Below are 25,442 nucleotides of genomic sequence, written 5' to 3'. Positions count from 1 at the left end.
TAGCTATCCTCTTGTTCCTAATATAGTATAAAATGCCTTGGGATTCTCCTTAGTCCTGTCTGCCAAGGACATTTCCTAACCTGCCTTTCCTGTCCTTCCTTTTTACCGGCACATGCCTGTCCTGCACTCCCATCAACTGCTCCTAAATGACTCCCACATGTCAAATGTAGATTTACCCTCAAACAGCCTCTCCCAATCAACAGCCTCCAAATCCTGCCTAATCTGGTTGTAGTTAGCCTTCCCCCAATTTAGCACCTTAACCCCTGGACAAGACTCGTCCTTTTCCGTGAGTATTCGAAAGCTTACGGAATTGGGGTCACTGTTCGCCACATGTTTTTCCACTGCAATTTTGATGACCTGGCCGGGCTCGATCCCTAGTACTAGGTCTGGTATAGCCCCCTCTATAGTCAGATGATCCACATATTGTTCCAAAAAACCTTCCTGGACATACTGAACAAATTTTCCAGTCAATATGAGGAAAATTAAAGCCTCCCACTACAACAATCCTATTATTTCTACATCTATCCAGAATCTGCTTACATATCTGTTCAACTTCCCGTGGGCTGTTGGGAGGCCTGTAGTACACCCCCATTATAGTGACTGCCCTCTCGTTACCAAGGTATCCTCCCTCGGACTACATTTAACAACCTCCTTATATTGCTAGAGAGCTGCCTGCCTTTTACATAGACATAGAATTTACAGTGCAGAAGGAGGCCATTCAGCCCATCAAATCTGCACCAGCTCTTGGAAAGAGCACCCCACTGAAGCCCACACCTCCATCCCATACCCATAACCCAGCTACCCCACCCAACCCATTTGGAGACTAAGGGCAATTTAGCATGGCCAATCCACCTACCCTGCACATCTTTGGACTGTGGGAGGAAACCGGAGCACCCGGAGGAAACCCACGCAGTCACGGGGAGAACATGCAGACTCCGCAGACAGTGACCCAAGCCGGGAATCGAACCTGGGACCCTGGAGATGTGAAGCGACAGTGCTAACCACTGTGCCACTGTTTGGTCCTCCGCAACCACCCGGACACAACCTTCCATCCTTCCTGCCAATAGCTTAGCGAGCACTTTCACACCTGTATTTAACAGCGATATGGGCCTATACGACCCACATTCTACTGAATCCTTCCCCTTTTTGGGGATTAGTGTGATTACTGCCTGAGTCATCGTCTCCGGCAGCTCCCCCTTCTCCAGCGCTTCATTAAACACCCCCAACAAATGTGGTGCCAGGTCTGTCACAAACTCCTTATAGAATTCCACCGGCCCCGGGGCCTTCCCTGACTTCATACCCCTGATACTGTCCAGCACCTCCCTCAGCCCCAGGGGCTCCTCCAACGCCCGCCTCTTTGCTTCCTCCACCTGGGGAAATTCCACCTCGTAAAGTGCCGGTAGTACTCCCTAAATGCCTTGTTTATCTTCCCTGGCTCCGACACCTTTGCTGGGCAGGATGTAATGGTGCCAAATCCACACTGTTTAAGAGCAAGGTGTGGTTTGGCATATTCTATCCTGCCAAACATTGGGTAACCCACCAGGGCAAGTACTACTTCGACTGCCCGGACTGAAAAATTATCTTGGGAAGCAACGGTAATAGACAATGGTCGAAACGTGGACTTTAATGATTCAGAAAGGACAGGGACATTCCCTGTTGTGGAACGGGGGGGGGGGAGGAGGGAAAGAGGGGATTAGGTGGGGTTAGAAATGGGAATCCGATTGTTGGAGGGAGCCTCTACACTAGTGAGCAGGCTGGTATACGGAGGTACAGAGAAGGGGGGAGGATCTCGACACACCTCCCAGGAGGGAGGGAGTGCTTGGGGGGCCGGGGGGGGGGGGGGGGGGGGGGGAAAGCAGCAGTTATGGGGAGATTAAGGGTGATAGGGATGAGAATGGGAATAGGGGAGGCAGGAAAGAGACCAGGGAGGAGGGAGGGGAGGGCAGAATGCTAGTTACAACAGGTCGTATGTGGAGACAGCGGCCATCTTAAATGGCCTGAGAACAAGGGCAAGCCTGGGCAAATAGGGCCAGGCCCACAAGGTGAATATGGCTGACCCCACAGTAGGAGGGGGAGAGGGTGGATGTAGACATCCTGGAAGAGATGCACCGAAGAGGGAGGGACCTACTGAGGGTAAGGAAGGGCTGGGTTGGACAAACACTTTGGGCATGCTTTGACATGAAGGCAAGGGGGTGGCCATACTAGTTAACAAGAAAGTAGTTCACAGCGACGATTACAATGATGGACCCGGGGGCAATTTGTTGTGGTCAGCAGGACCCTGGAAGGGGCCCCGATAGTTCTGATAAACATATACACCCCAAACTGGGACGACGTGGAGTTCGTCAAGAAACAAGGGCCAAAATCCTGGACACTCACCGACTCATCATGGGGGCGTGGGGGAGACTTTAGCTACGTGTATGGCCCGAAAATAGACAAGATGCAACCCTAGGACGAGAGCTATATCAGGAATGCACGAGACCCCTGGAGGTTCAATTACCCAAAGGAAAAGGAGTTCTCCTTCTCCTACATGCACAAGGTCACACTACATGGATGTGAGGCTGGAGACAGGCCGGGCCCAGCGCCCTAATGGAGGCGTCCCTAATGGAGGCTGGACACAGTTCTTCTCGCTGATAAGGAATTCTGTGAAAAAATATCAAGCCATCGACGGGTATGTAACCTGGAACCAGAACAGGGAGGTCTCACCCTCGTTCTGGGAGGCACTGATCAGGGGGGAAATCATAGCTTACAGGGCCCTCAGGAAGAGGAGAGAAAGGGCAGCCAAGCAGTGGCTGATTGACTCCATACTGGAGGCGGATCGGCGATACTCCGCGGCCCAAACCGTGGAACTGCTGGCGGAGAGGAAAAATCTGCAGATGCTGCTCTCCAGAAGGAAAGCAGTCCACCAGCTCTGCCAGTACGAACATGGAGACAAGGCCAGACGCTTGCTGGCACATCAACTAAGGAAACAGGCTGCCTCAAAATAAATAGTACAGGTCAGGGACAGAGGCGCTGAACCAGGTTCAATGAGGCCGTTGCAAACTTCTACCGAGGCCTGTACACCTCCGAGCCCCTGGAGGGGACTCGGGGATGAAACAGTTTTTTGACGGACAGGATATACCTGAAATGACTAGAAACTGGCTGGAAAGACCGTGAGGGTTTGATGAGATCAGGAAGTCACTGGGACCAGATGTGTTCCGGCAGATTGTTAGAAAATATTTGCGGCAGCGCTGGCCCCGCCCCTGCGGCAGATGTTTGATGACTCACTGTCGAAGGGGACCCTGCCACCCACACTGGCCCAGGCCTCGATCTCACTGATCCCCAAAACGAGACAAAAACCCGACGGAGTGTGGGTCATACAGACCCACCTCACCCGTGAACACTGACGCTGAAGTCCTAGCGAAAGCTCTGGCGAGGCGCCTGGAGCGCTGCGTGCCAGACGTGATCGCGGAAGATTAGACCGGCGTTGCTAAGGGCAGACAACTAACAGTGAACATCAGAAGCCCGCTGAATGGAATAATGAAAGGATACTTCGCTCCAGGAGTGATTCCACTGACAACGAGGGATCTTTTATATTAAAACAAACTTTATTAGTAACACAGGAGTAGCCCCACTAATATCAGAGGGGAAAACAGTTAAACAGTTCTTAAAAAGAATGAAAGGTCTTTGAGCTCACTTTCCCATCTACTTCTAAGCTTTTAATTAAGCAACATCCACACAGACACAGCTCAAATGCCACTTAAGAATAAAGTTAACACTCAGTGTCTTGCAGATTTATTCACAGAGTCCTTGGGAGAGAAGCTTTCAGAAGTCAGCCTGAGAAACACACCTCCTTTCCTCAGAACCCAGAGCAGAAATCTCAAAATGAAACTAAAACTGACACAGGGCAGGGCTGAAAACGAAACTAAAAACAGACCAGGTCCCTCCCATCGGTGACATCACATCTGGTCCAGCTTTTAACCGGGGGGACCAGTGAATCCAGCCCATAATCTGAATACCTTAATCTAAGTTATTTTAATAGAATTACTGCGACACAATACAATATATATAAAAAATGCCTACATTCATCACATTTTCATTTATATGTTCCCTTTGAAATACAACAGCCACTTCAAACCACATATTTCTTTACTTTATGTAAATTCTTACATCGGTTTTCCTAGCACCCTTGGTTCATAAACGTCTGAATCCACCTGCCTTCACACCTTTCTTATTGATGTTTGTCCTTTGCAGGATTTCTGGCTCTCGCGCTCAAGTCCCATTAAACCAGTCAAACCTCCATAAGCTTGACAAAATCTAGTTCCGTATTTTACTTTCCCCTTTATATGTTATAAGAATCTTAAACGTTCATTCTTTCTTTTCCTGGGACCAACCCACAGGTAATCCACAGCTCTCCAGAATTCACTTTAATTCTCCTCAGTATTCCAGCTATTCTCCAGACGAACACACCACTTTTGTCTTACACACAGGCTTCAGGACTTATTACAATCCTGGACCAGACCCCGCCAGTTGCTGGGATATTGAACAGAACCCCCAACATTTTATTTTAATTATATATAAGACTGTGAGGAAAGGATACCTCACTCCGGGAGTGATTGCACGCAAAATAGGGATATGGTATTTTAAAACAAACTTTATTCCCAACATAGTTTTAAATAGCTTTAACATCACACAAAAAAATAGTTTACAATTACCCCTTAAACAATGCTAATCAATACACTGACACAATAACCCTTAACTGCTATCTTTACTCCCCCTCAAACACAACCATTTCAAGTCACAGGCCACATTTAAATAGTTAGCATGCAGGAATACTTGCTGTAAGGAAATGTCTTGGACACGGCACTTTGAGAAAGCGATATTCAGGAACCAGCTGCTGGTTTTTGCCTTTTAAAATATTCATTTACAGGATTGGGCATCACTGGTTAGGCCAGCATTTATTGCCCATCCCTAGTTACCCATTCGAAGGTGGTGGTGAGTTGCCTTCTTGCTGCAGTCCTTGAGGTGTAGGTACACCCACTGTGCTGTTAGGTAGGAGGTAGGGAGTTCCAGGATGTTGCCCCAGCGACAGTGAAGGAACGGCCGATATATTTCCAAGTCAGGGTGGTGAGTGACTTGGAGGGGAACCTCCAGGTGGTGGGGTTCCCAGGTATCTGCTGCTCTTGTCCTTCTAGATGGCAGTGGTCGTGGGTTTGGAAGGTGCTGTCTAAGGAACCTTTTGAGTTACTGCAGCGCATCTTGAAGATGGTACACACGGCTGCTACTGTGCGTCAGTGGTGGAGGGAGTGAATGTTTGTGGAAGGAGGAGCAATGAAGCGGGGCTGCTTTGTCCTGGATGGTGTCGAGCTTCTTGAGTGTTGTTGTGGAGCTGGACTCATCCAGGCAAGTGGAGAGTATTCCATCACATTCCTGACTTGTGCCTTGTAGATGGTGGACAGGCTTGGGGGGGGGGGGGGGGTCAGGAGGTGAGTTACTCTCCGCAGGATTCCCAGTCTCTGACCTGCTCTGGTAGCCACAGGATTAATGTGGCTGGGTCCAGTTCAGTTTCTGATCAATGGTAACCCCCAGGATGTTGATTGTGGCGGATTCAACGATGGTAACACCATTGAATGTCAAGGGTCGGTGGTTAGATCCTCTCTTGTAGGAGACGGTTATTGCCTGGCACTTGTGTGGCACAAATGTAACTTGCCACTTGTCAGCCCAAGCCTGGATATTGTCCAGGTCTCGCTGCATTTGGACAGGGACTGCTTCAGTATCTGAGGAGTCGCGAATGGTGCTGAACATTGTGCAGTCATCCACAAACATCCCCACTACTGACCTTATGATGGAAGGAAGGTCATTGATGAAGCAGCTGAAGATGGTCGGGCCGAGGACACTAGGCCTGTCTCAACTTACTGTTTAAACTGTCATTCTTTAACTCTGTGTTAAGATCAACTGATTCTGGTCTGTCACCAGTCAAATCTTTAACTGAACTGCTTGGAAAGGAACTGCCAGTTTGTCCACAGACATATCTTTAACTGAACTACATTGAGAACGGCTGCTTGTCTTCTGTTCACATCCCAATCTAAAACTAAACTCAATTAGAGACTGCTTCAGCCCCTGGCTTCTCCTATTAACTACATCATCTTACTAAGCTCAACATATTGTCGCTAATTATCTATTCCCCAGGTAACCCTCTTAATATAAATAAAAATCTATTAGCCAAACTTTTAGGATGCTTTAATTGCACCTCTGGCTCAAAAAAACATTATCTTTCAAATCAGGATTTTTACAAACATGGCTGCAGCAGTTATACACACTAATCCAGGCTTTTAACCCTTCCTGCACCAAATACATATCATACAATATATCTGAAATTTCTACATTCATCAAAGACTCCACCCAAAGTCAAAAATGAGTCATTCATTGTTTAACGCGCTTCCACGATCAACTCTGACCTTATTGAATAAACATGGGCTTATTTAACCATAATTAACTGAATGTGCTTGATTTGCATCCAGATCAGGTGTTTACCAGTTTCCGAAGTTAGTGTTTCCATTGGTTTCCATCAAAAAAATTCCAGTTCACAATCTAAAATTTATTTTCTAAAAACATATGAACAAGAACGAAGAACAAAGAAATGTACAGCACAGGAACAGGCCGACCATGCTGCCCGACTAAACTACAATCTTCTACACTTCCTGGGTCCATATCCCTCTATTCCCATCCTATTCATGTATTTGTCAAGATGCCCCTTAAATGTCACTATCGTCCCTGCTTCCACCACCTCCTCCGGTAGCGAGTTCCAGGCACCCACTACCCTCTGTGTAAAAAAACTTGCCTCGTCCATCTACTCTAAACCTATGCCCCCTAGTAATTGACCCCTCTACCCTGGGGAAAAGCCTCTGACTATCCACTCTGTCTATGCCCCTCATAATTTTGTAGACCTCTATCAGGTCTCCCCTCAACCTCCTTCGTTCCAGTGAGAACAAACTGAGTTCATTCAACCGCTCCTCATAGCTAATGCCCTCCATACCAGGCAACATTCTGGTAAATCTCTTCTGCACTCTCTCTAAAGCCTCCACATCCTTCTGGTAGTGTGGCAACCAGAATTGAACACTATACCCCAAGTGTGGCCTAAGGTTCTATACAGCTGCAACATGACTTGCCAATTCTTATACTCAATGCCCCGGCCAATGAAGGCAAGCATGCCGTATGCCTTCTTGACTACCTTCTCCACCCGTGTTGCCCCTTTCAATGACCTGTGGACCTGTACTCCTAGATCTCTTTGACTTTCAATACTCTTGAGGGTTCTACCATTCACTGTATATTCCCTACCTGCATTAGACCTTCCAAAATGCATTACCTCACATTTGTCCGGATTAAACTCCATCTGCCATCTCGCCGCCCAAGTCTCCAACCGATCTAAATCCTGCTGTATCCTCTGACAGTCCTCATCGCTATCCGCAATTCCACCAACCTTTGTGTCGTCTGCAAACTTACTAATCAGACCAGTTACATTTTCCTCCAAATCATTTATATATACTACAAAGAGCAAAGGTCCCAGCACTGATCCCTGTGGAACACCACTGGTCACAGCCCTCCAATTAGAAAAGCATCCTTCCATTGCTACTCTCTGCCTTCTATGACCTAGCCAGTTCTGTATCCACCTTGCCAGCTCACCCCTGATCCCGTGTGACTTCACCTTTTGTACTAGTCTACCATGAGGGACCTTGTCAAAGGCCTTACTGAAGTCCATATAGACATCCACTGCCCTACCTGCATCAATCATCTTAGTGACCTCCTCGAAAAACTCTATCAAGTTAGTGAGACACGACCTCCCCTTCACAAAACCATGCTGCCTCTCACTAATACGTCCATTTGCTTCCAAATGGGAGTAGATCCTGTCTCGAAGAATTATCTCCAGTAATTTCCCTACCACTGAAGTAAGGCTCACCGGCCTGTAGTTCCCGGGATTATCCTTGCTACCCTTCTTAAACAGAGGAACAACATTGGCTATTCTCCAGTCCTCCAGGACATCCCCTGAAGACAGTGAGGATCCAAAGATTTCTGTCAAGGCCTCAGCAATTTCCTCTCCAGCCTCCTTCAGTATTCTGGGGTAGATCCCATCAGGCCCTGGGGACTTATCTACCTTCATATTTTTTAAGACACCCAACACCTCGTCTTTTTGGATCTCAATGTGACCCAGGCTATCTACACACCCTTCTCCAGACTCAACATCTACCAATTTCTTCTCTTTGGTGAATACTGATGCAAAGTATTCATTTAGTACCTCGCCCATTTCCTCTGGCTCCACACATAGATTCCCTTGCCTATCCTTCAGTGGGCCAACCCTTTCCCTGGCTACCCTCTTGCTTTTTATGTACGTGTAAAAAGCCTTGGGAGTTTCCTTAACCCTATTTGCCAATGACTTTTCGTGACCCCTTCTAGCCCTCCTGACTCCTTGCTTAAGTTCCTTCCTACTTTCCTTATATTCCACGCAGGCTTCGTCTGTTCCCAGCCTTTTAGCCCTGACAAATGCCTCCTTTTTCTTTTTGACGAGGCCTACAATATCTCTCGTTATCCAAGGTTCCCAAAAATTGCCGTATTTATCCTTCTTCCTCACAGGAACATGCCGGTCCTGAATTCCTTTCAACTGACACTTGAAAGCCTCCCACATGTCAGATGTTGATTTGCCCTCAAACATCCGCCCCCAATCTATGTTCTTCAGTTCCCGCCTAATATTGTTATAATTAGCCTTCCCCCAATTTAGCACATTCATCCTAGGACCACTCTTATCCTTGTCCACCAGTACTTTAAAACTTATTGAATTGTGGTCACTGTTACCGAAATGCTCCCCTACTGAAACATCTACCACCTGGCCGGGCTCATTCCCCAATACCAGGTCCAGTACTGCCCCTTCCCTAGTTGGACTGTCTACATATTGTATTAAGAAGCCCTCCTGGATGCTCCTTACAAACTCCGCCCCGTCTAAGCCCCTGGCACTAAGTGAGTCCCAGTCAATATTGGGGAAGTTGAAGTCTCCCATCACCACAATCCTGTTGTTTTTAACTCTTTTCCAAAATCTGTCTACCTATCTGCTCCTCTATCTCCTGCTGGCTGTTGGGAGGCCTGTAGTAAACCCCCAACATTGTGACTGCACCCTTCTTATTCCCGATCTCTACCCATATAGCCTCACTGCCCTCTGAGGTGTCCTCCCGCAGTACAGCTGTGAATATGAATTATGAAACTTCATATTAGCGACAATATTTTTAAAAATGCCATGGAATGAACTCTTGGCTGGAATTCCTTGGTCGTCGGGATTCTCTGTTCCTGCCAGTGGTGCACCCCAGCTCATGGGTTTCCCGGTGGGGTGGGGTGGCTTCAATCCCCTTGATAAGTGGCGGGAGCAGAGAATCCTGCCACAAGCGGGATAATTGTTGGCAAGGAGACTATGGCAGGAGAGGACCTAGAAAGGATCCTCTCGGAAGGAGCGATCACAGTATGGTTGAATTTAAAATACAGATATGGAGTGTGAGAAGGAAAAATCCAACACCAGTGTCTTGTGCTTAAACAAAGGAGACTACAATGGGATGAGGGAAGAGTTGGCGAGGGTAAATGGGGAGCAAAGACTTTGTGGTGGGCCAATTTTTAAAAAATTTTTTTAAAAAATAATTTTTATTAAAGGTTTTCATAAAATATCAATAACAAAATGAGAAAGAAAAAAGAACCCAACAGGGTTAAGTACAAAACACAATCTAAAAAAGCAACCCCCAAACCCCTCCCCCCGTACCTAAATAATAAATTAACACCCCGACTTAAGACAACTAGCAAAAATACCAGTGAAAAGGAAGGGATAATCAGCCATTATCTGAGGAACTAAAGGAGGGTATCAAATTCAAAGAAAATGCATACAAAGTGGCAAAGCTTAGTAGGAAACTAGAGGATTGGGAAATCTTTAAAAGTCAACAGAAAGCCACGAAAAAAGCTATAAAGAAGAGTAAGATAGATTATGAGAGTAAACTAGCTCAGAATATTACAATTAGCAAAATATTCAACAAATATATAAAATGAAAAAGAGTGGCTAAGGTAAACATTGGTCCTTTAGAGGATGTCTTACAACACCAGGTTAAAGTCCAACAGGTTTGTTTCGATGTCACTAGCTTTCGGAGCGCAGCTCCTTCCTCAGGTGAATGAAGAGGTCTGTTCCAGAAACACATATATTATGACAAATTCAAAGATGCCAAACAATGCTTGGAATGCGAGCATTAGCAGGTGATTAAATCTTTACAGAGCCAGAGATGGGGTAACCCCAGGTTAAGGAGTTGTGAATTGTCTCAAGCCAGGACAGTTGGTAGGATTTTGCAGGCCAGATGGTGGGGGATGAATGTAATGTGACATGAATCCCAGGTCCCGGTTGAGGCCGCACTCATGTGTGCGGAACTTGGCTATAAGTTTCTGCTCGGCGATTCTGCGTTGTCGCGCGGCCGGAACCCACCTCTTCATTCATACCGGAACATCCAGCCTCTTAGCTTAGAAACAACAATTTTAGACACTTGTTTTTGATAGCTGGTACGATGCAACTGCTCAGGATCAGGAAGGTGACTTTTATTGTGGATGGGGTGAAGGGTGAGGCGGCGCCTTCAATTTGATGAAAACATCACCACAGAGCTTTTTTGCGAGACGAGAGTTCCCAAATCCACCACTTGTTCTTCACCTATTATGATTGAAATAGAAAGAGTTAAATTTCAGAAAGAACAAATGAACAATTATTCAGTCCCAGAGTGTGAAAGGACAGTGTGATAACCCACTGTACCCAGTCCCAGAGTGTGAAAGGACAGTGTGATAACCCACTGTACCCAGTCCCAGAGTGTGAAAGGACAGTGTGATAACCCACTGTACCCAGTCCCAGCGTGTGAAAGGACAGTGTGATAACCCACTGTACCCAGTCCCAGCGTGTGAAAGGACAGTGTGATAACCCACTGCACCCAGTCCCAGAGTGTGAAAGGACAGTGCGATAACCCACTGTACCCAGTCCCAGAGTGTGAAAGGACAGTGTGATAACCCACTGTGCCCAGTCCCAGAGTGTGAAAGGACAGTGCGATAACCCACTGTACCCAGTCCCAGAGTGTGAAAGGACAATGTGATAACCCACTGTGCCCAGTCCCAGAGTGTGAAAGGACAGTGCGATAACCCACTGTCCCCAGTCCCAGAGTGTGAAAGGACAGTGCGATAACCCACTGTACCCAGTCCCAGAGTGTGAAAGGACAGTGCGATAACCCACTGTACCCAGTCCCAGAGTGTGAAAGGACAGTGTGATAACCCACTGTACCCAGTCCCAGAGTGTGAAAGGACAATGTGATACCCACTGTACCCAGTCCCAGAGTGTGAAAGGACAGTGTGATAACCCACTGTACCCAGTCCCAGCGTGTGAAAGGACAGTGTGATAACCCACTGTACCCAGTCCCAGCGTGTGAAAGGACAGTGTGATAACCCACTGCACCCAGTCCCAGAGTGTGAAAGGACAGTGTGATAACCCACTGTACCCAGTCCCAGAGTGTGAAAGGACAGTGCGATAACCCACTGTACCCAGTCCCAGAGTGTGAAAGGACAGTGTGATAACCCACTGTACCCAGTCCCAGAGTGTGAAAGGACAGTGTGATAACCCACTGTGCCCAGTCCCAGAGTGTGAAAGGACAGTGTGATAACCCACTGTACCCAGTCCCAGAGTGTGAAAGGACAATGTGATAACCCACTGTGCCCAGTCCCAGAGTGTGAAAGGACAGTGTGATATCCCACTGTACCCAGTCCCAGAGTGTGAAAGGACAGTGTGATAACCCACTGTACCCAGTCCCAGAGTGCGAAAGGACAGTGTGATAACCCACTGTACCCAGTCCCAGAGAGTGAAAGGACAGTGTGATAACCCACTGTACCCAGTCCCAGAGTGTGAAAGGACAGTGTGATAACCCACTGTACCCAGTCCCAGAGTGTGAAAGGACAGTTAGATAACCCACTGTACCCTGTCCCAGAGTGTGAAAGGACAGTGTGATAACCCACTGTACCCAGTCCCAGAGTGTGAAAGGACAGTGTGATAACCCACTGTACCCAGTCCCAGAGTGTGAAAGGACAGTGTGATAACCCACTGTACCCAGTCCCAGAGTGTGAAAGGACAGTGTGATAACCCACTGTACCCAGTCCCAGAGTGTGAAAGGACAGTGTGATAACCCACTGTACCCAGTCCCAGAGTGTGAAAGGACAGTGCGATAACCCACTGTACCCAGTCCCAGAGTGTGAAAGGACAGTGTGATAACCCACTGTACCCAGTCCCAGAGTGTGAAAGGACAGTGTGATAACCCACTGTACACAGTCCCAGAGTGTGAAAGACAGTGTGATAACCCACTGTACCCAGACCCAGTGTGTGAAGTACAGTATGAAAGCCCAGTGTATCAAAAGGAGTTAAGTGCTTTCTGCAGAGAAAAAGTGAAAGGAAGAGCACTTAACCGGTTTTGATGTAGTCCAGGAGCTGTCATTTTTGGCTAGATGTTTACAAACATTGTGGTTAGTTACACAGCAGGGTACCCGAGATCCATTCAAGCATGAAGGGAAGTTAAATTAAACAATCCAAACATGCTGGCTGTGTGCCAGATTTCACAGCCTAGTGCAATCAACTCCCATTGATGTTAATGAAAGCCTTGCAAAGATATGAGGGTGTTTCAACTTTCTTGGAATTTTCAGGTGCTTCTTTCTCTGCATGCGCCAGGAGGTGTGGGGAAGGAGAGTGTCAAAGCAGTGATTTTTTTCACTGGTTCAGTCTGGACTGCCCTCTAGCTTCCATGCAGGGGGCTCTGTTACGGGGGGGGGGGGGGGCTCTCTGGTGGGGGACTGTGCTTTGGGGGGACTTCGGTCGGGATGTTGTCTTTTTGGGGGATCACTGGTGGGAGGGGCTCTCTTTTCGGGGGGATCTATGATGGGGAGACTGTGTTATGGGGGATCGTTGGTGCGAGTTCTGTAATTGCCTTGCAAGGGGTAAGGGAGGCCAGCTGCCGGATCTCGCTATTGGCCCGCCCGCTCAATTGCCGTCCCCATAGTGGGATTCGCGAGGGAATCCCTTGCAATTCCAACCATCCGTAAATTTGCAGGGCTGGGGATAGTGAATCCCCTCTGGATTCTCGCTCCCAGTGCGAGCGCATGTCAGCCGCCGATTCAGCTCCGGCGGGAGAACATAGTCTGCCAAATGAGAATTCAATCCCAGATATCTATCATTTCCTGGTTCTCCTCTCTCACCTTTCTGAAGCAGCGGAGTGACATGTGTAACTTGCACCAACCAACCCAAGCACGATTGGGATATTTGCAGATGACACAACAATTGGCCAAGTGGTGGGCTGTGTAGAGGATAGTTATAATCTCGAAAATGATATAGATGGGTTGGTGGAGTGGCTGACAAAGTGGCAGATGGAATTTAAGACAGAGGTCATGCATTTAGGGAGGTCAAACAGTTATAGGGAGGACACAATAAATGGGAATATACTAAGAGGGGTAGATGAAGTGAAAGATCTTGGCGTGCAGGTACACAGGACCCTAAAGGCAGCAGTTCAAGTAGACAAGGTTGTTAAGAAAGCTTATGGAATGCTCGCCTTCATTGGCAGAGGTATAGAATATAAAAGTAAGGCGATAATGTTGGAATTGTACAAAACACTGGTGAGGCTACAACTGGAGTATTGTGTACAGTTCTGGTCACCACATTACAGGAAGGACATGACTGGAGACATGACTGCCTGAGGTGTTTGATTATGTTTATTTTAGTGATGGAAAGGGATAGGTATATACCGCAGGACAAGAGTTATATCTGGGGGAAAGGCAATTATGATGCAATGAGGCAAGACTTAGGATGCATCGGATGGAGAGGAAAACTGCAGGGGATGGGCACAATGGAAATGTGGAGCTTGTTCAAGGAACAGCTACTGCGTGTCCTTGATAAGTATGTACCTGTCAGGCAGGGAGGAAGTGGTCGAACAAGGGAACCGTGGTTTACTAAAGCAGTCAAGAGGAAGAAGGAGGCTTATGTAAAGGTGAGACATGAAGGTTCAGTTAGGGCGCTCGAGAGTTACAAGTAAGCTAGGAAGGACCTAAAGAGAGAGCTAAGAAGAGCCAGGAGGGGACATGAGAAGTCTTTGGCAGGTAGGATCAAGGATAACCCTAAAGCTTTCTATAGATATGTCAGGAATAAAAGAATGACTAGGGTAAGAGTAGGGCCAGTCAAGGACAGTAGTGGGAAGTTGTGCTTGGAGTCCGAGGAGATAGGAGAGGTGCTAAATGAATATTTTTTGTCAGTATTCACACAGGAAAAAGACAATGTCGTCGAGGAGAATACGGAGATTCAGGCTACTAGACTAGAAGGGCTTGAGGTTCAGAAGGAGGAGGTGTTAGCAATTCTGGAAAGTGTGAAAATAGATAATGTCCCCTGGGCCGGATGGGATTTATCCTAGGATTCTCTGGGAAGCTAGGGAGGCGATTGCTGAGCCTTTGGCTTGGATCTTTAAGTCATCTTTGTCTACAGGAATAGTGCCAGAAGACTGGAGGATAGCAAATGTTGTCCCCTTATTCAAGAAGGGGAGTAGAGACAACCCCGCTAACTAGACCAGTGAGCCTTACTTCTGTTGTGGGCAAAATCTTGGAAAGGTTTATAAGAGATAGGGTGTATAATCATCTGGAAAGGAATAATTTGATTAGAGATAGTCAACGCGGTTTTGTGAAGGATAGGTCATGCCTCACAAACCTTATTGAGTTCTTTGAGAAGGTGACCAAACAGGTGGATGAGGGTAAAGCAGTTGATGTGGTGTATATGGATTTCAGTAAAGCGTTTGAGAAGGTTCCCCACGGTAGGCTACTGCAGAAAATAGGGAGGCATGGGATTCAGGGTGATTTAGCAGTTTGGGTCAGAAATTGGCTAGCTGGAAGAAGACAAAGGGTGGTGGTTGATGGGAAGTGTTCAGATTGGAGTCCAGTTACTAGTGGTGTACCACAAGGATCTGTTTTGGGGCCACTGCTGTTTGTCATTTTTATAAATGACCTGGAGGAGGGCCTAGAAGGATGGGTGAGTAAATTTGCAGATGACACTAAAGTCGGTGGAGTTGTGGACAGTGCAGAAGGATGTTACAAGTTACAGAGGGACATAGATAAGCTGCAGCGCTGGGCTGAGAGGTGGCAAATGGAGTTTAATGCATAAAAGTGTGAGGTGATTCATTTTGGAAGGAATAACAGGAAGACAGAGTACTGGCTAATGGTAAGATTCTTGGCAGTGTGGATGAGCAGAGAGATCTTGGTGTCCATGTACATAGATCCCTGAAAGTTGCCACCCAGGTTGAGAGGGTTGTTAAGAAGGCGTGTGGTGTGTTAGCTTTTATTGGTAGGGGGATTGAGTTTCGGAGCCATGAGGTCATGTTGCAGCTGTACAAAACTCTGGTGCGGCCGCATTTGGAGTATTGCGTGCAGTTCTGGTCGCCGCATTATAGGAAGGATGTGGAAGCATTGGAAAGGGTGCAGAGGAGATTTACCAGAATGTTGCCTGGTATGGAGGGAAGATCTTATGAGGAAAGGCTGAGGGACTTGAGGCTGTTTTCGTTAGAGAGAAGAAGGTTAAGAGGTGACTTAATTGAGGCATACAAGATGATCAGAGGATTGGATAGGGTGGACAGCGAGAGCCTTTTTCCTCGGATGGTGATGTCTAGCACAAGGGGACATAGCTTTAAATTGAGGGAAGATAGATATAAGATAGATGTCAGAGGTAGGTTCTTTACTCAGAGAGTAGTAAGGGCGTGGAATGCCCTGCCTGCAACAGTAGTGGACTCGCCAACACGAAGGGCATTCAAATGGTCATTGGATAGACATATGGACGATTATGGGAATAGTGTAGATGGGCTTTAGAGTGGTTTCACAGGTCGGCGCAACATCGAGGGCCGAAGGGCCTGTACTGCGCTGTTATGTTCTCTGTTCTGAGGTGTGGTGATCCTCAGGTTAAATCACCACCAGTCAGCACCCCCCCTCAAAGGGGAAAGCAGCCTATGGTCATCTGGGACTATGATGACTTTATTTACTCTTGCAATGAAGTATGTACCATTTAGCTCTATCAGATTCCTTGTTATCTATTTTTAGCCTTTTGTTTCTTCTGCCCTCCAAAGGTGCGGACTAATTTTCAGCTTTCCATTCCCAACTTTTCTTCTCGCTCCTCTGAGCCTAATCTCAGGCTCCCAACCCCCTGCCAAGCTTGTTCAAACCGTCCTCCACAGCACTAATAAATCACCATGTGAAGATCGTGCAATCTTGTCCAGCTTGTATCGTAAGTGAATCAAGGGTTGTGGGGATAAGACGGCAAGGTGGAGTAGAGGATTATCACATCAGATCATATGTCTGGCAATGGCGGCGCAGTGGTTAGCACTGCTGCCTACGACGCTGAGGACACGGGTCACTGTCCCGTGTGGATTTTGCACATTCTCCCGATGTCCGCGTGGGTCTCACCCCCACAGCCCAAAGATGTGCAGGGTAGGTGGATTGGCCATGCTAAATTGCCCCTTGGAAAAAAATAATTGGATACTGTAAATTTATTTTTTAAAAAATCACATCAAATCGGTCGCAATCTCATTGAATGGCGGCACAGACTTGATGGGCCGAATGGCCTACTCCTGGTTCTACCTACATCTTCTGGTCTTATTACCCACACATCCTCCCAAATCCTAGAAGTGGTCCCAATGTCTCAGGGGTCTAAAGCCCTCCCTCTTGCACCAGCCTCCCCGAACAGGCGCCGGAATGTGGCGACTAGGGGCTTTTCACAGTAACTTCATTGAAGCCTACTTGTGACAATAAGCGATTATTATTATTATCTCTCAAGCAACATATTCATCAGCATATTCAACATACTCACCAGCTCACTTGGAGACTGCTCCTTTGAAATGCAGCTTTTCAGTGTCTCCCCTAACTCCCACAACAGTCTTCTGTTTCCTAATTCTACCGTATAACCTGGTGTATTTCTATCCTAGCCTTGAATGGCTTGCAGCCATATCTCAGTGTAGCTACCGTGCCAAACCTTACAAGTTGCATTTGTGTCTGCGACTCATTCCTGTCCAATATCATAACCACACTGAACATATAACATAGTGCAGGAGGCCATTCGGCCCATCGAGTCTGCACCGACCCACTTCAGCCCTCACTTCCACCCTATCCCCATAACCCAATAACCCCTCCTAACCATTTTGGTCACTAAGGGCAATTGATCATGGCCAATCCACCTAACCTGCACGTCTTTGGGCTGTGGGAGGAAACCCACGCAGACACAGGGAGAACGTGCAGACTCCGCACAGTGTCCCAGCGGGGAATCGAACCTGGGATCCTGGCGCCGTGAAGCCACAGTGCCAAACACTTGTGCTGAGGACGGGAGATTCAGGGTTATGCAGATACATCTGGGAACTGCTGTAGACCGGGAGGGATGCCTGTTACGCCTTCACTCGTTGCCGACATGCAGTTATACTGGAAAGGCTGAGTACTTACCATCTTTTTCATTCAGTGTGAGTCCATTGGTCTGTTTGCAGTTTGCAAAGTTGTGGCCGGTGCCAATTGATGACTCTTCTCCTGAAACAGGCAAATAATCTGCAGACCCCTGTTCCTGCACCGGTTGCTGGTTAACTACACCATTGGTCTCCTATGTGAGAACAGACTGAGTTAAAGCAACAACTCCACAATCTATAAATAAATTCAAGGCTGTCATTAAATCAGCCTCCATTATCGCCACCTCTCTCTTTCAGTCAATATTGGTTTCCTCACAGTGGCTGTTGGTGAGGATGCTCGTTCTGCTTTGTGAACAGTGCTGTGTCAAGCTGACCAATTCTGATCATAAAATTCAATTTAACCCCACTGTTAAGCGGTGGGCTGTTGCAGGGGGTCGGGGTTGCGGGTGCTGGCAACGGCGCCGCTCCCGATGGCCCCAGGGAAGTACTCGGTGTGTCCAGTGGTGGTGGCCACACTGGAGATCTGGAGGCAGTGAGGGGGTCGTCTTGGTGATTTACGGGAGGATTTTGGAGGAGGATGGGGTGTCCATGGAGGGGGTTAAAGCGAGATGGGAGGAAGAGCTGGGGGTGACGCTGGAGACGGATCCCGTGAACCACATATATATGCTTTGGGCCTGCCCGAAGGTGGAAAGGTTTTGGAGGACGGTGTTCAGTATCATTTTTTGGGGAAAGGGGACACTGCTGAGGGAGGGACGGTTTTGGGGGGGGGGGGGGGGGAGCACTGGTGGGCTAGCTGGTTTGTTGCAAATTGTAAAAATGAAAATTTGTGGAATAAAAACTTTAAAAAAAAATTTTTTTAACTCACTGTGAAGCAAAAGTTGCAGATGATCAAAATCCATGTTTTAAATGAGCTAAATTGAGCAAAAATAGTTGACAAGCTAGCACAAGCAACCATGCTGGATAAGCAACGGGAGAATAAATGAGAAGGGAGTAAAGTGGAATTCTCAAAAAGAATGAATCTGCGTCTACCCCAGCAGTTCGAGAAGTGCCCAATGGCAAAACACCACCATTGGTGCGAAGACGAAGTGTGCGGAGGCAAATTCAGTTGGAACAGAGGCAGCCGACACGCTGGAGGTAAGTTTCAGGAGCACAGGGTCACGATCACATGTCATTGAGGGAGACAAAACATCCACAAGATTGGCCTATGGAGATCTGTGGAAAAGCTGGTGCAGCAATCATGGGAAATGCTGTTTTAATTAATGTCAGAAAATCATTCAGGATCATACACAGTCGCTGAAGGATATTGTCGATCAGATTCAAATGGACTCTCAGGCTACAGCAGAATGCAAAATGACTATTTCACATCAGTTAATGTTGCTGGAGAGTTTGGTTACGTTCCAAATGAGGAGCGGCACGTAGCACTGTAGTTAGCACTGTTGCTTCACAGCTCCAGGGCCCAGGTTGAATTCCTGCCTCAGGTCACTGTGCAGCCTGCACGTTCACCCCATGTCTGTGGGGGTTTCCTCCGGGTGCTCTGGTTTCCTTCCACAAGTCCCGAAAGACGTGCAGGTTGGGTGGATTGGCCATAATAAATTGGCCTTAATGTCCAAAGGTGGGCTTACGGACATAGAGTGGAGACATGGGCTAAAGTAGGGTGCTCTTTGCATGTGCTGGTGCAGACTCAATGGGCCGAGCCCTCCTTCTGCACGGTAAATTCTTAGATCTATGAGCACTCAGTGTTGAATGGCAGTATTAATATTAAAATGGACAGTCATGTCATTGTGGATAAGATTCGCAAATCTCAAAATTGACAGCGCTCCAGGTCTGGATAATAACCATCCAGGGGTTATTAGAGAGGGGACATGTGCTCTGTGAATCTCCTGCCTGTATCTTCAATAGTTCATTCAAGTCAGGGATAGTTCTGGTACACTGAAAGCTATCTGATGCAGTTCCTACTTTCAAAAAATGGAACAGAGACAGGAAACAACAGGCATATTAGCCTCCTGCCCATTATTGAGAATGGCTTGTTGGAGATTCCTATTCTGATTACTGGGAAAGGGTTAGGGTATTTAGAAATTTACAATTTCTAAAGAATATTGATAGGCAATCACTGAGGTAGTGAAGGAGGGAGATTCAGTAGATGTTCGGCATCTGGACTTTCAGGAAGCCTTTGATAAGCTTTTTTATATTTGATATTAGGAATTGGCTCCAAATCGGCATCCAAAAGATGCAGCTAATGGATTTGGTTCAACATGGAGACATGTTACATGCATCCTCACCACCCCCCCTCCTCAACCACACAAAAAGAGTGGAGTTGGGAACATGAGCAAGACATTTACAGATGACAACAAAATATCTGCAAAGATAGCAGTGAAAAACCAAAAAGATGCAGATGTGCTCGGGGAGTAGACGACACATTGCCAAATGGTGCTTCATTTCAATAAATGTCATGTTCCGCACCTTGGTAGGACCAATATTTATCATTGGCAGGGAAGTCAAGGTACTTGCTCCAGAGAGGCCTCAGATTAATGGAGGACACGATTGAAGTCGGCTTTTGTGATTCGAGAGCCTGCTGACAGAGGGAGGGGAACTGGAGGAGAATTAAAAAGCAGCTTCTCCATCATAATGGCTCGAATTCTCCAGTTGTCGCGATTCACTTTTCCCGCCGGCATCGCACCCCCGCCGGGTGGTTTCAATGGGAAATCCCGTTGACAAGCGGCGGGAAGATGGATTCCTGCTGCCAGCGAACGGCGCGACCCCCGGAAACACGGAGCTGGGGGACCGGAGAATCCAGCTCCTCATCTCAAAACATTGGTCGACGAACTGAAGTGAGTCTGTCTGTCTCATCTCCATGGAAACACTGAGCAAAGCGAGGAAGTGAAGAGACCGCAGGATTGAAATTGATCTCGGGTGGGTGGTAATTGGCTGTCCATTGACTCCGATCGGAAAGCAAATCAAGTTGGGTGTAAGGGGCGCGGTACATTCGCTCCCGTCCCAAATGAATTCTAGCCCCATTGTTTGATCCCAAATGATAATCAACATTGAGCTTGGCGAAGGAAACAAAAATAGCTTACCTTTGAAAGGGCTTGAATAGCTAAAAGACACAAAAAGATCAAATAGGTTTTTTAATACCATTCACACATGACACATTTCTGATAATAATGAAATAGATCATCATAGAATTTACAGTGCAGAAGGAGGCCATTTGGCCCATCAGGTCTGCACCGGCTCTTGGAAAGAGCACCCTACTTTGAGTATAAGAATTGGCAAGTCATGTTGCAGCTGTATAGAACCTTAGTTAGGCCACACTTGGAGTATAGTGTTCAATTCTGGTCGCCACACTACCAGAAGGATGTGGAGGCTTTAGAGAGGGTGCAGAAGAGATTTACCAGAATGTTGCCTGGTATGGAGGGCATTAGCTATGAGGAGCGGGTGAATAAACTCGGTTTGTTCTCACTGGAACGAAGGAGGTTGAGGGGAGACCTGATAGAGGTCTACAAAATTATGAGGGGCATAGACAGAGTGGATAGTCAGAGGCTTTTCCCCAGGGTAGAGGGTTCAATTACTAGGGGGCATAGGTTTAAAGTGAGAGGGGCAAGGTTTAGAGTAGATGTACGAGGCAAGTTTTTTACGCAGAGGGTAGTGGGTGCCTGGAACTCGCTACCGGAGGAGGTGGTGGAAGCAGGGACGGTAGTGACATTTAAGGGGCATCTTGACAAATACATGAATAGGATGGGAATAGAAGAATACGGACCCATGTAGAAGATTGTAGTTTAGTCGGGCAGCATGGTCGGCACGGGCTTGGAGGGCCGAAGGGCCTGTTCCTGTGCTGTACATTTCTTTGTTCTTTGTACTTAACCCACGCCTCCACCCTATTCCCGTAGCCCAGTCACCCCACCTAACCCAAGGGCAATTTATCATGGCCTATCCACCCAACAGCACATCTTTGGACTGTGGGAGGAAACCGGAGCACCCGGAGGAAACCCACGCAGACACGGGGAGAACGTGCAAACTCCGCACAGACAGTGACTCAAGCCGGAATCGAACCTGGGACCCTGGTGCTGTGAAGCAACTGTGCTACCATGCTGCCCACAGATAAAAACAGATGTGCTGGAAACACGCAGCAGGTCTGGCAGCATCTGTGGAGAGGGAGAAATTAACGCTTTGAGTCAAAGGCGACTCTTTTTCCAAACTGCACTTCCAGTTCTGATGAAGGTTATATATAGAGTTGAAACCGTAACTCTCTCTCCACAAAATCTGGTTGCATTTTAGTACCTGACATTAATGAACCAGGTCGGGTTTCCACTCTTGGCAAAAGATCTCAATTCTCCGGATTGCTTGCCTGGCTGATCTGATGGATTTCTGGCAGAAGTGGGTCAGGCTCCTGTGAGCAGAACCCATCCACACAGTTGGCCAGGGTGCATGCACACTTGTGAGCCCCCTAATATTAGTGTCAGGACACCAGCCAGTGGCCAGCTTCAAGCTATGTTGAGTAAACTAATCTTGAGCCATGGACAACAATGACACACATGGCTCAGGGAGGTGTCTGCAGGCTGCTGCTCTGAAACAGGTAAACCAGCCCAGAAAACACCACAATCGATAGATCTCCTGTCACTGGATGGAGACCCTGAAATAGTCTGGGATCATAGACATGTCTGTGGTACATCACAGTCCACCTGCCCATCTGACATCGTGATCTGGGTGATTCAGAACTCCCTTTAGTTAAATATTGTAAGAAACAGAGACAGTCCATTAAATGCTTGCCTGTTCAGGCTGAAGCCACTGCTGGAAGGCCATGGCAACTTGCTCAACCAAACAGCCAGTGCATTATGAAAAGCATAACCACCCCCTTGAACACAACAATGTCCCCCTCTCCTATTACACCCAGAGTTTACCCTCTTCCCCACCCACTCGTCCCCCACCTTCCCCACTCCCAACAACCCCACGCTGCTCCAACACTGCTCTCTCCCTCCTTGGCTCCTCCTCCCATTGCGTCCCCTCTTACTACTTCCCATCGCTCATCCGCCAATCACAACTTGCCCTGCTTCCCGTCATTCCCTCTCAAAGTGAAACCATCTCTTCATCACCCCTCTCCCCAGCTCTTTGACAACGGCGTTCCCCCGAGTGACCACCCCTGAGCTCTGACATTGAAACCTCTCTTTTCTGTCTTGCTGGTTAAGTGCTCCAATATGCAGACAGCCTGGGGGAATTCAAAATGAAGTTCACAAACTGTTGAAATTTCAAAGATACCTTTGTAATAATAATGGATTATGGATTTCCTCCACTGGATTACGATGATCACAGCTTCAATAGCAGCCACTAAGCCGAGGACGATAAAAGTGCCGTCATGTGGGAACCCAGTCTCACAAGCCCTATGGAAGCAAAATGCAAATTGAGAAATATAATCATATCACCTTAACAAATTAATCAAAGCAGAGTGGGAATGAGTGTCTGAGAATAATGGGTTCAACGGTGTGATCGCAGCAAGGCACAGCTCAACACATTGGTGTCAATTCTTTTAATGAAGCCCATGATTTATATCAATGGCTTGGATTACAGGAGCGAATGGAAGGTCACTGAATTTGCTGATGACACCAAGATAGTAAGTTATGAAGAGGTCATAAGGAGGCTACAAAAGGACAGAGATAGGTTTAGTGAGTGAGCAGATGGAGCACAATGTGGGAAAATGTGAACTTGTCCACTCTCAGGAAGAATAGAAGAGGAGAGTAGCTAAATGGAGAGAGACTACAGAACGAGGTACAGAGGGATCTGGGTGTCCTGGTAGATGAATCACAAAACGTTAGTGTGCAGGTACAGCGAGTGATTCGGAAGGCAAAATAAATCTTGTTGCTTACCACATGAGGGATGGAAGATTAAAGCAGGGAAGTTTTGCTGGGGCCTTGGTGAGACCATGCCGGGAATATTGTGCACAGTTTTGGTGTCCTTATTCAAGAAGGGATATAAATGTGTGAGAAGTCCAGGAGGGGTTCACTCTACTGATTGGGGGGAGAAGGGGGGAGGGGTGGGGGTTATGTTACAAGGAAATTTGGACAGGCTGGGTGGTGTATCCATTGAGAGGTGCTCTTGCTGAACCAGACTCGAGGGGCCGAGTGGCCGACTCCTGCTCCTAGTTTGTATGTTCGTACATGAGCCACTGAGGCTTTATATAGGATTGTTATCCGACACAAGATCAATTCAATATAATCTGCAAAGCTGCAGAGTTTAGTAATATCAGAGCCTTCATGACACTGGGCAGATATTCCATCATCTGCACAGTACAGATTTAAAATTTCACACAGCCATATCACCTCATTGATCACAAACACTAACCAGTGTCTGTACTGCTGCATCATTTCCTCTTTGAGACTATTTACAGACTTAGATACAGAGTAAAGCTCCCTCTACTCTGTCCCCATCAAACACTCCCAGGACAGGTACAGCACGGGGCTAGATGCAGAGTAAAGCTCCCTCTACACTGTCCCCATCAAACACTCCCAGGACAGGTACAGCACAGGGTTAGATACAGAGTAAAGCTCCCTCTACACTGTCCCCATCAAACACTCCCAGGGCAGGTACAGCATGAGGTTAGATACAGAGTAAAGCTCCCTCTACACTGTCCCCATCAAACACCCCCAGGGCAGGTACAGCACGGGGTTAGATACAGAGTAAAGCTCCCTCTACACTGTCCCCATCAAACACTCCCAGGACAGGTACAGCACGGGGTTAGATACAGAGTAAAGCTCCCTCTACACTGTCCCCATCAAACACTCCCAGGACAGGTACAGCACGGGGTTAGATACAGAGTAAAGCTCCCTCTACACTGTCCCCATCAAACACTCCCAGGGCAGGTACAGCATGAGGTTAGATACAGAGTAAAGCTCCCTCTACACTGTCCCCATCAAACACCCCCAGGGCAGGTACAGCACGGGGTTAGATACAGAGTAAAGCTCCCTCTACACTGTCCCCATCAAACACTCCCAGGACAGGTACAGCACGGGGTTAGATACAGAGTAAAGCTCCCTCTACACTGTCCCCATCAAACACTCCCAGGACAGGTACAGCACGGGGTTAGATACAGAGTAAAGCTCCCTCTACACTGTCCCCATCAAACACTCCCAGGACAGGTACAGCACGGGGTTAGATACAGAGTAACATTCCCTCGACACTGTCCCCATCTGACACTCCCAGGACAGGTACAGCACGGGGTTAGATACAGAGTAACATTCCCTCGACACTGTCCCCATCTGACACCGCCCACCCAGCTGTGTGTCATCTGCAAATTTGGAAACATTACATTTTGTTCCCTCATCTAAATCATTAATATATATTGTGAATAGCTGGGGTCCCTGCACTGATCCCTGCGGTACCCCACTAGCCACTGCCTGCCACTCGGAAACAGACCCATTTATTCCTACTCTTATTTCCAGTCTGCCAACCAGTTTTCTATGCATCTCAATGCACTACTCCTAAGCCCATGTGCTTTAATTTTACATTTTATGTGGGATTATGTCAAAAGCCTTCTGAAAGTCCAAACCACATCCACTGGCTCCCCCTCATCAACTCTACCAGTTACGGGCAGCATGGTGGCCTAGTGGTTAGCACAGCTGCCTCACGGCGCCGAGGTCCCAGGTTCGATCCCGGCTCTGGGTCACTGTCCGTGTGGAGTTTGCACATTCTCCCCGTGTCTGCGTGGATTTCACCCCCACAACCCAAAGATGTGCCGGGTGGGTGGATTGGCCACGCTAAATTGCCCCTTAATTGGAAAAAATGAATTGGGTACTCTAAATTTAAAAAAACAAACCTCTACCAGTTCCATCCTCGAAGAATTCCAGTAGATTTGTCACGATTTCCCTTTTGTAAATTCATGCGGACTGTCTGATCCTGCAACTGTTTTCCAAGTGCTCTGCTATTAAATATTTTATAATGGGTTCTGGAATTTTCTAATCTATAATTCTGTTTTCTCTCCAC

General features: G+C 47.4%; 1 protein-coding gene across 1 annotated transcript in view; it reads right to left on the bottom strand.

The window, feature by feature from the left end:
• Positions 1–3,562: 3,562 nt before the first annotated feature.
• LOC140405515 (tumor necrosis factor receptor superfamily member 5-like) overlaps positions 3,563–25,442 on the bottom strand; it is a 50,865-nt gene continuing 28,985 nt past the window's right edge. The window contains exons 6-9 of the mRNA XM_072494057.1: positions 22,725–22,846; positions 20,549–20,568; positions 17,518–17,668; positions 3,563–10,693 (exon numbers count right to left, since the gene is read on the bottom strand). Coding sequence (XP_072350158.1) covers positions 10,620–10,693; positions 17,518–17,668; positions 20,549–20,568; positions 22,725–22,846 — 367 coding nt within the window. The 3' untranslated portion in view covers positions 3,563–10,619. The remainder of the gene's footprint in view (positions 10,694–17,517; positions 17,669–20,548; positions 20,569–22,724; positions 22,847–25,442) is intronic.

This window comes from Scyliorhinus torazame, chromosome X (assembly GCF_047496885.1).
Source record: "Scyliorhinus torazame isolate Kashiwa2021f chromosome X, sScyTor2.1, whole genome shotgun sequence".
NCBI classification, from domain to species: Eukaryota; Metazoa; Chordata; class Chondrichthyes; order Carcharhiniformes; family Scyliorhinidae; genus Scyliorhinus; species Scyliorhinus torazame.
The sequence above is the reverse complement of the archived record's forward strand: the minus strand, read 5'-3'. Positions and strand labels throughout refer to the sequence as shown.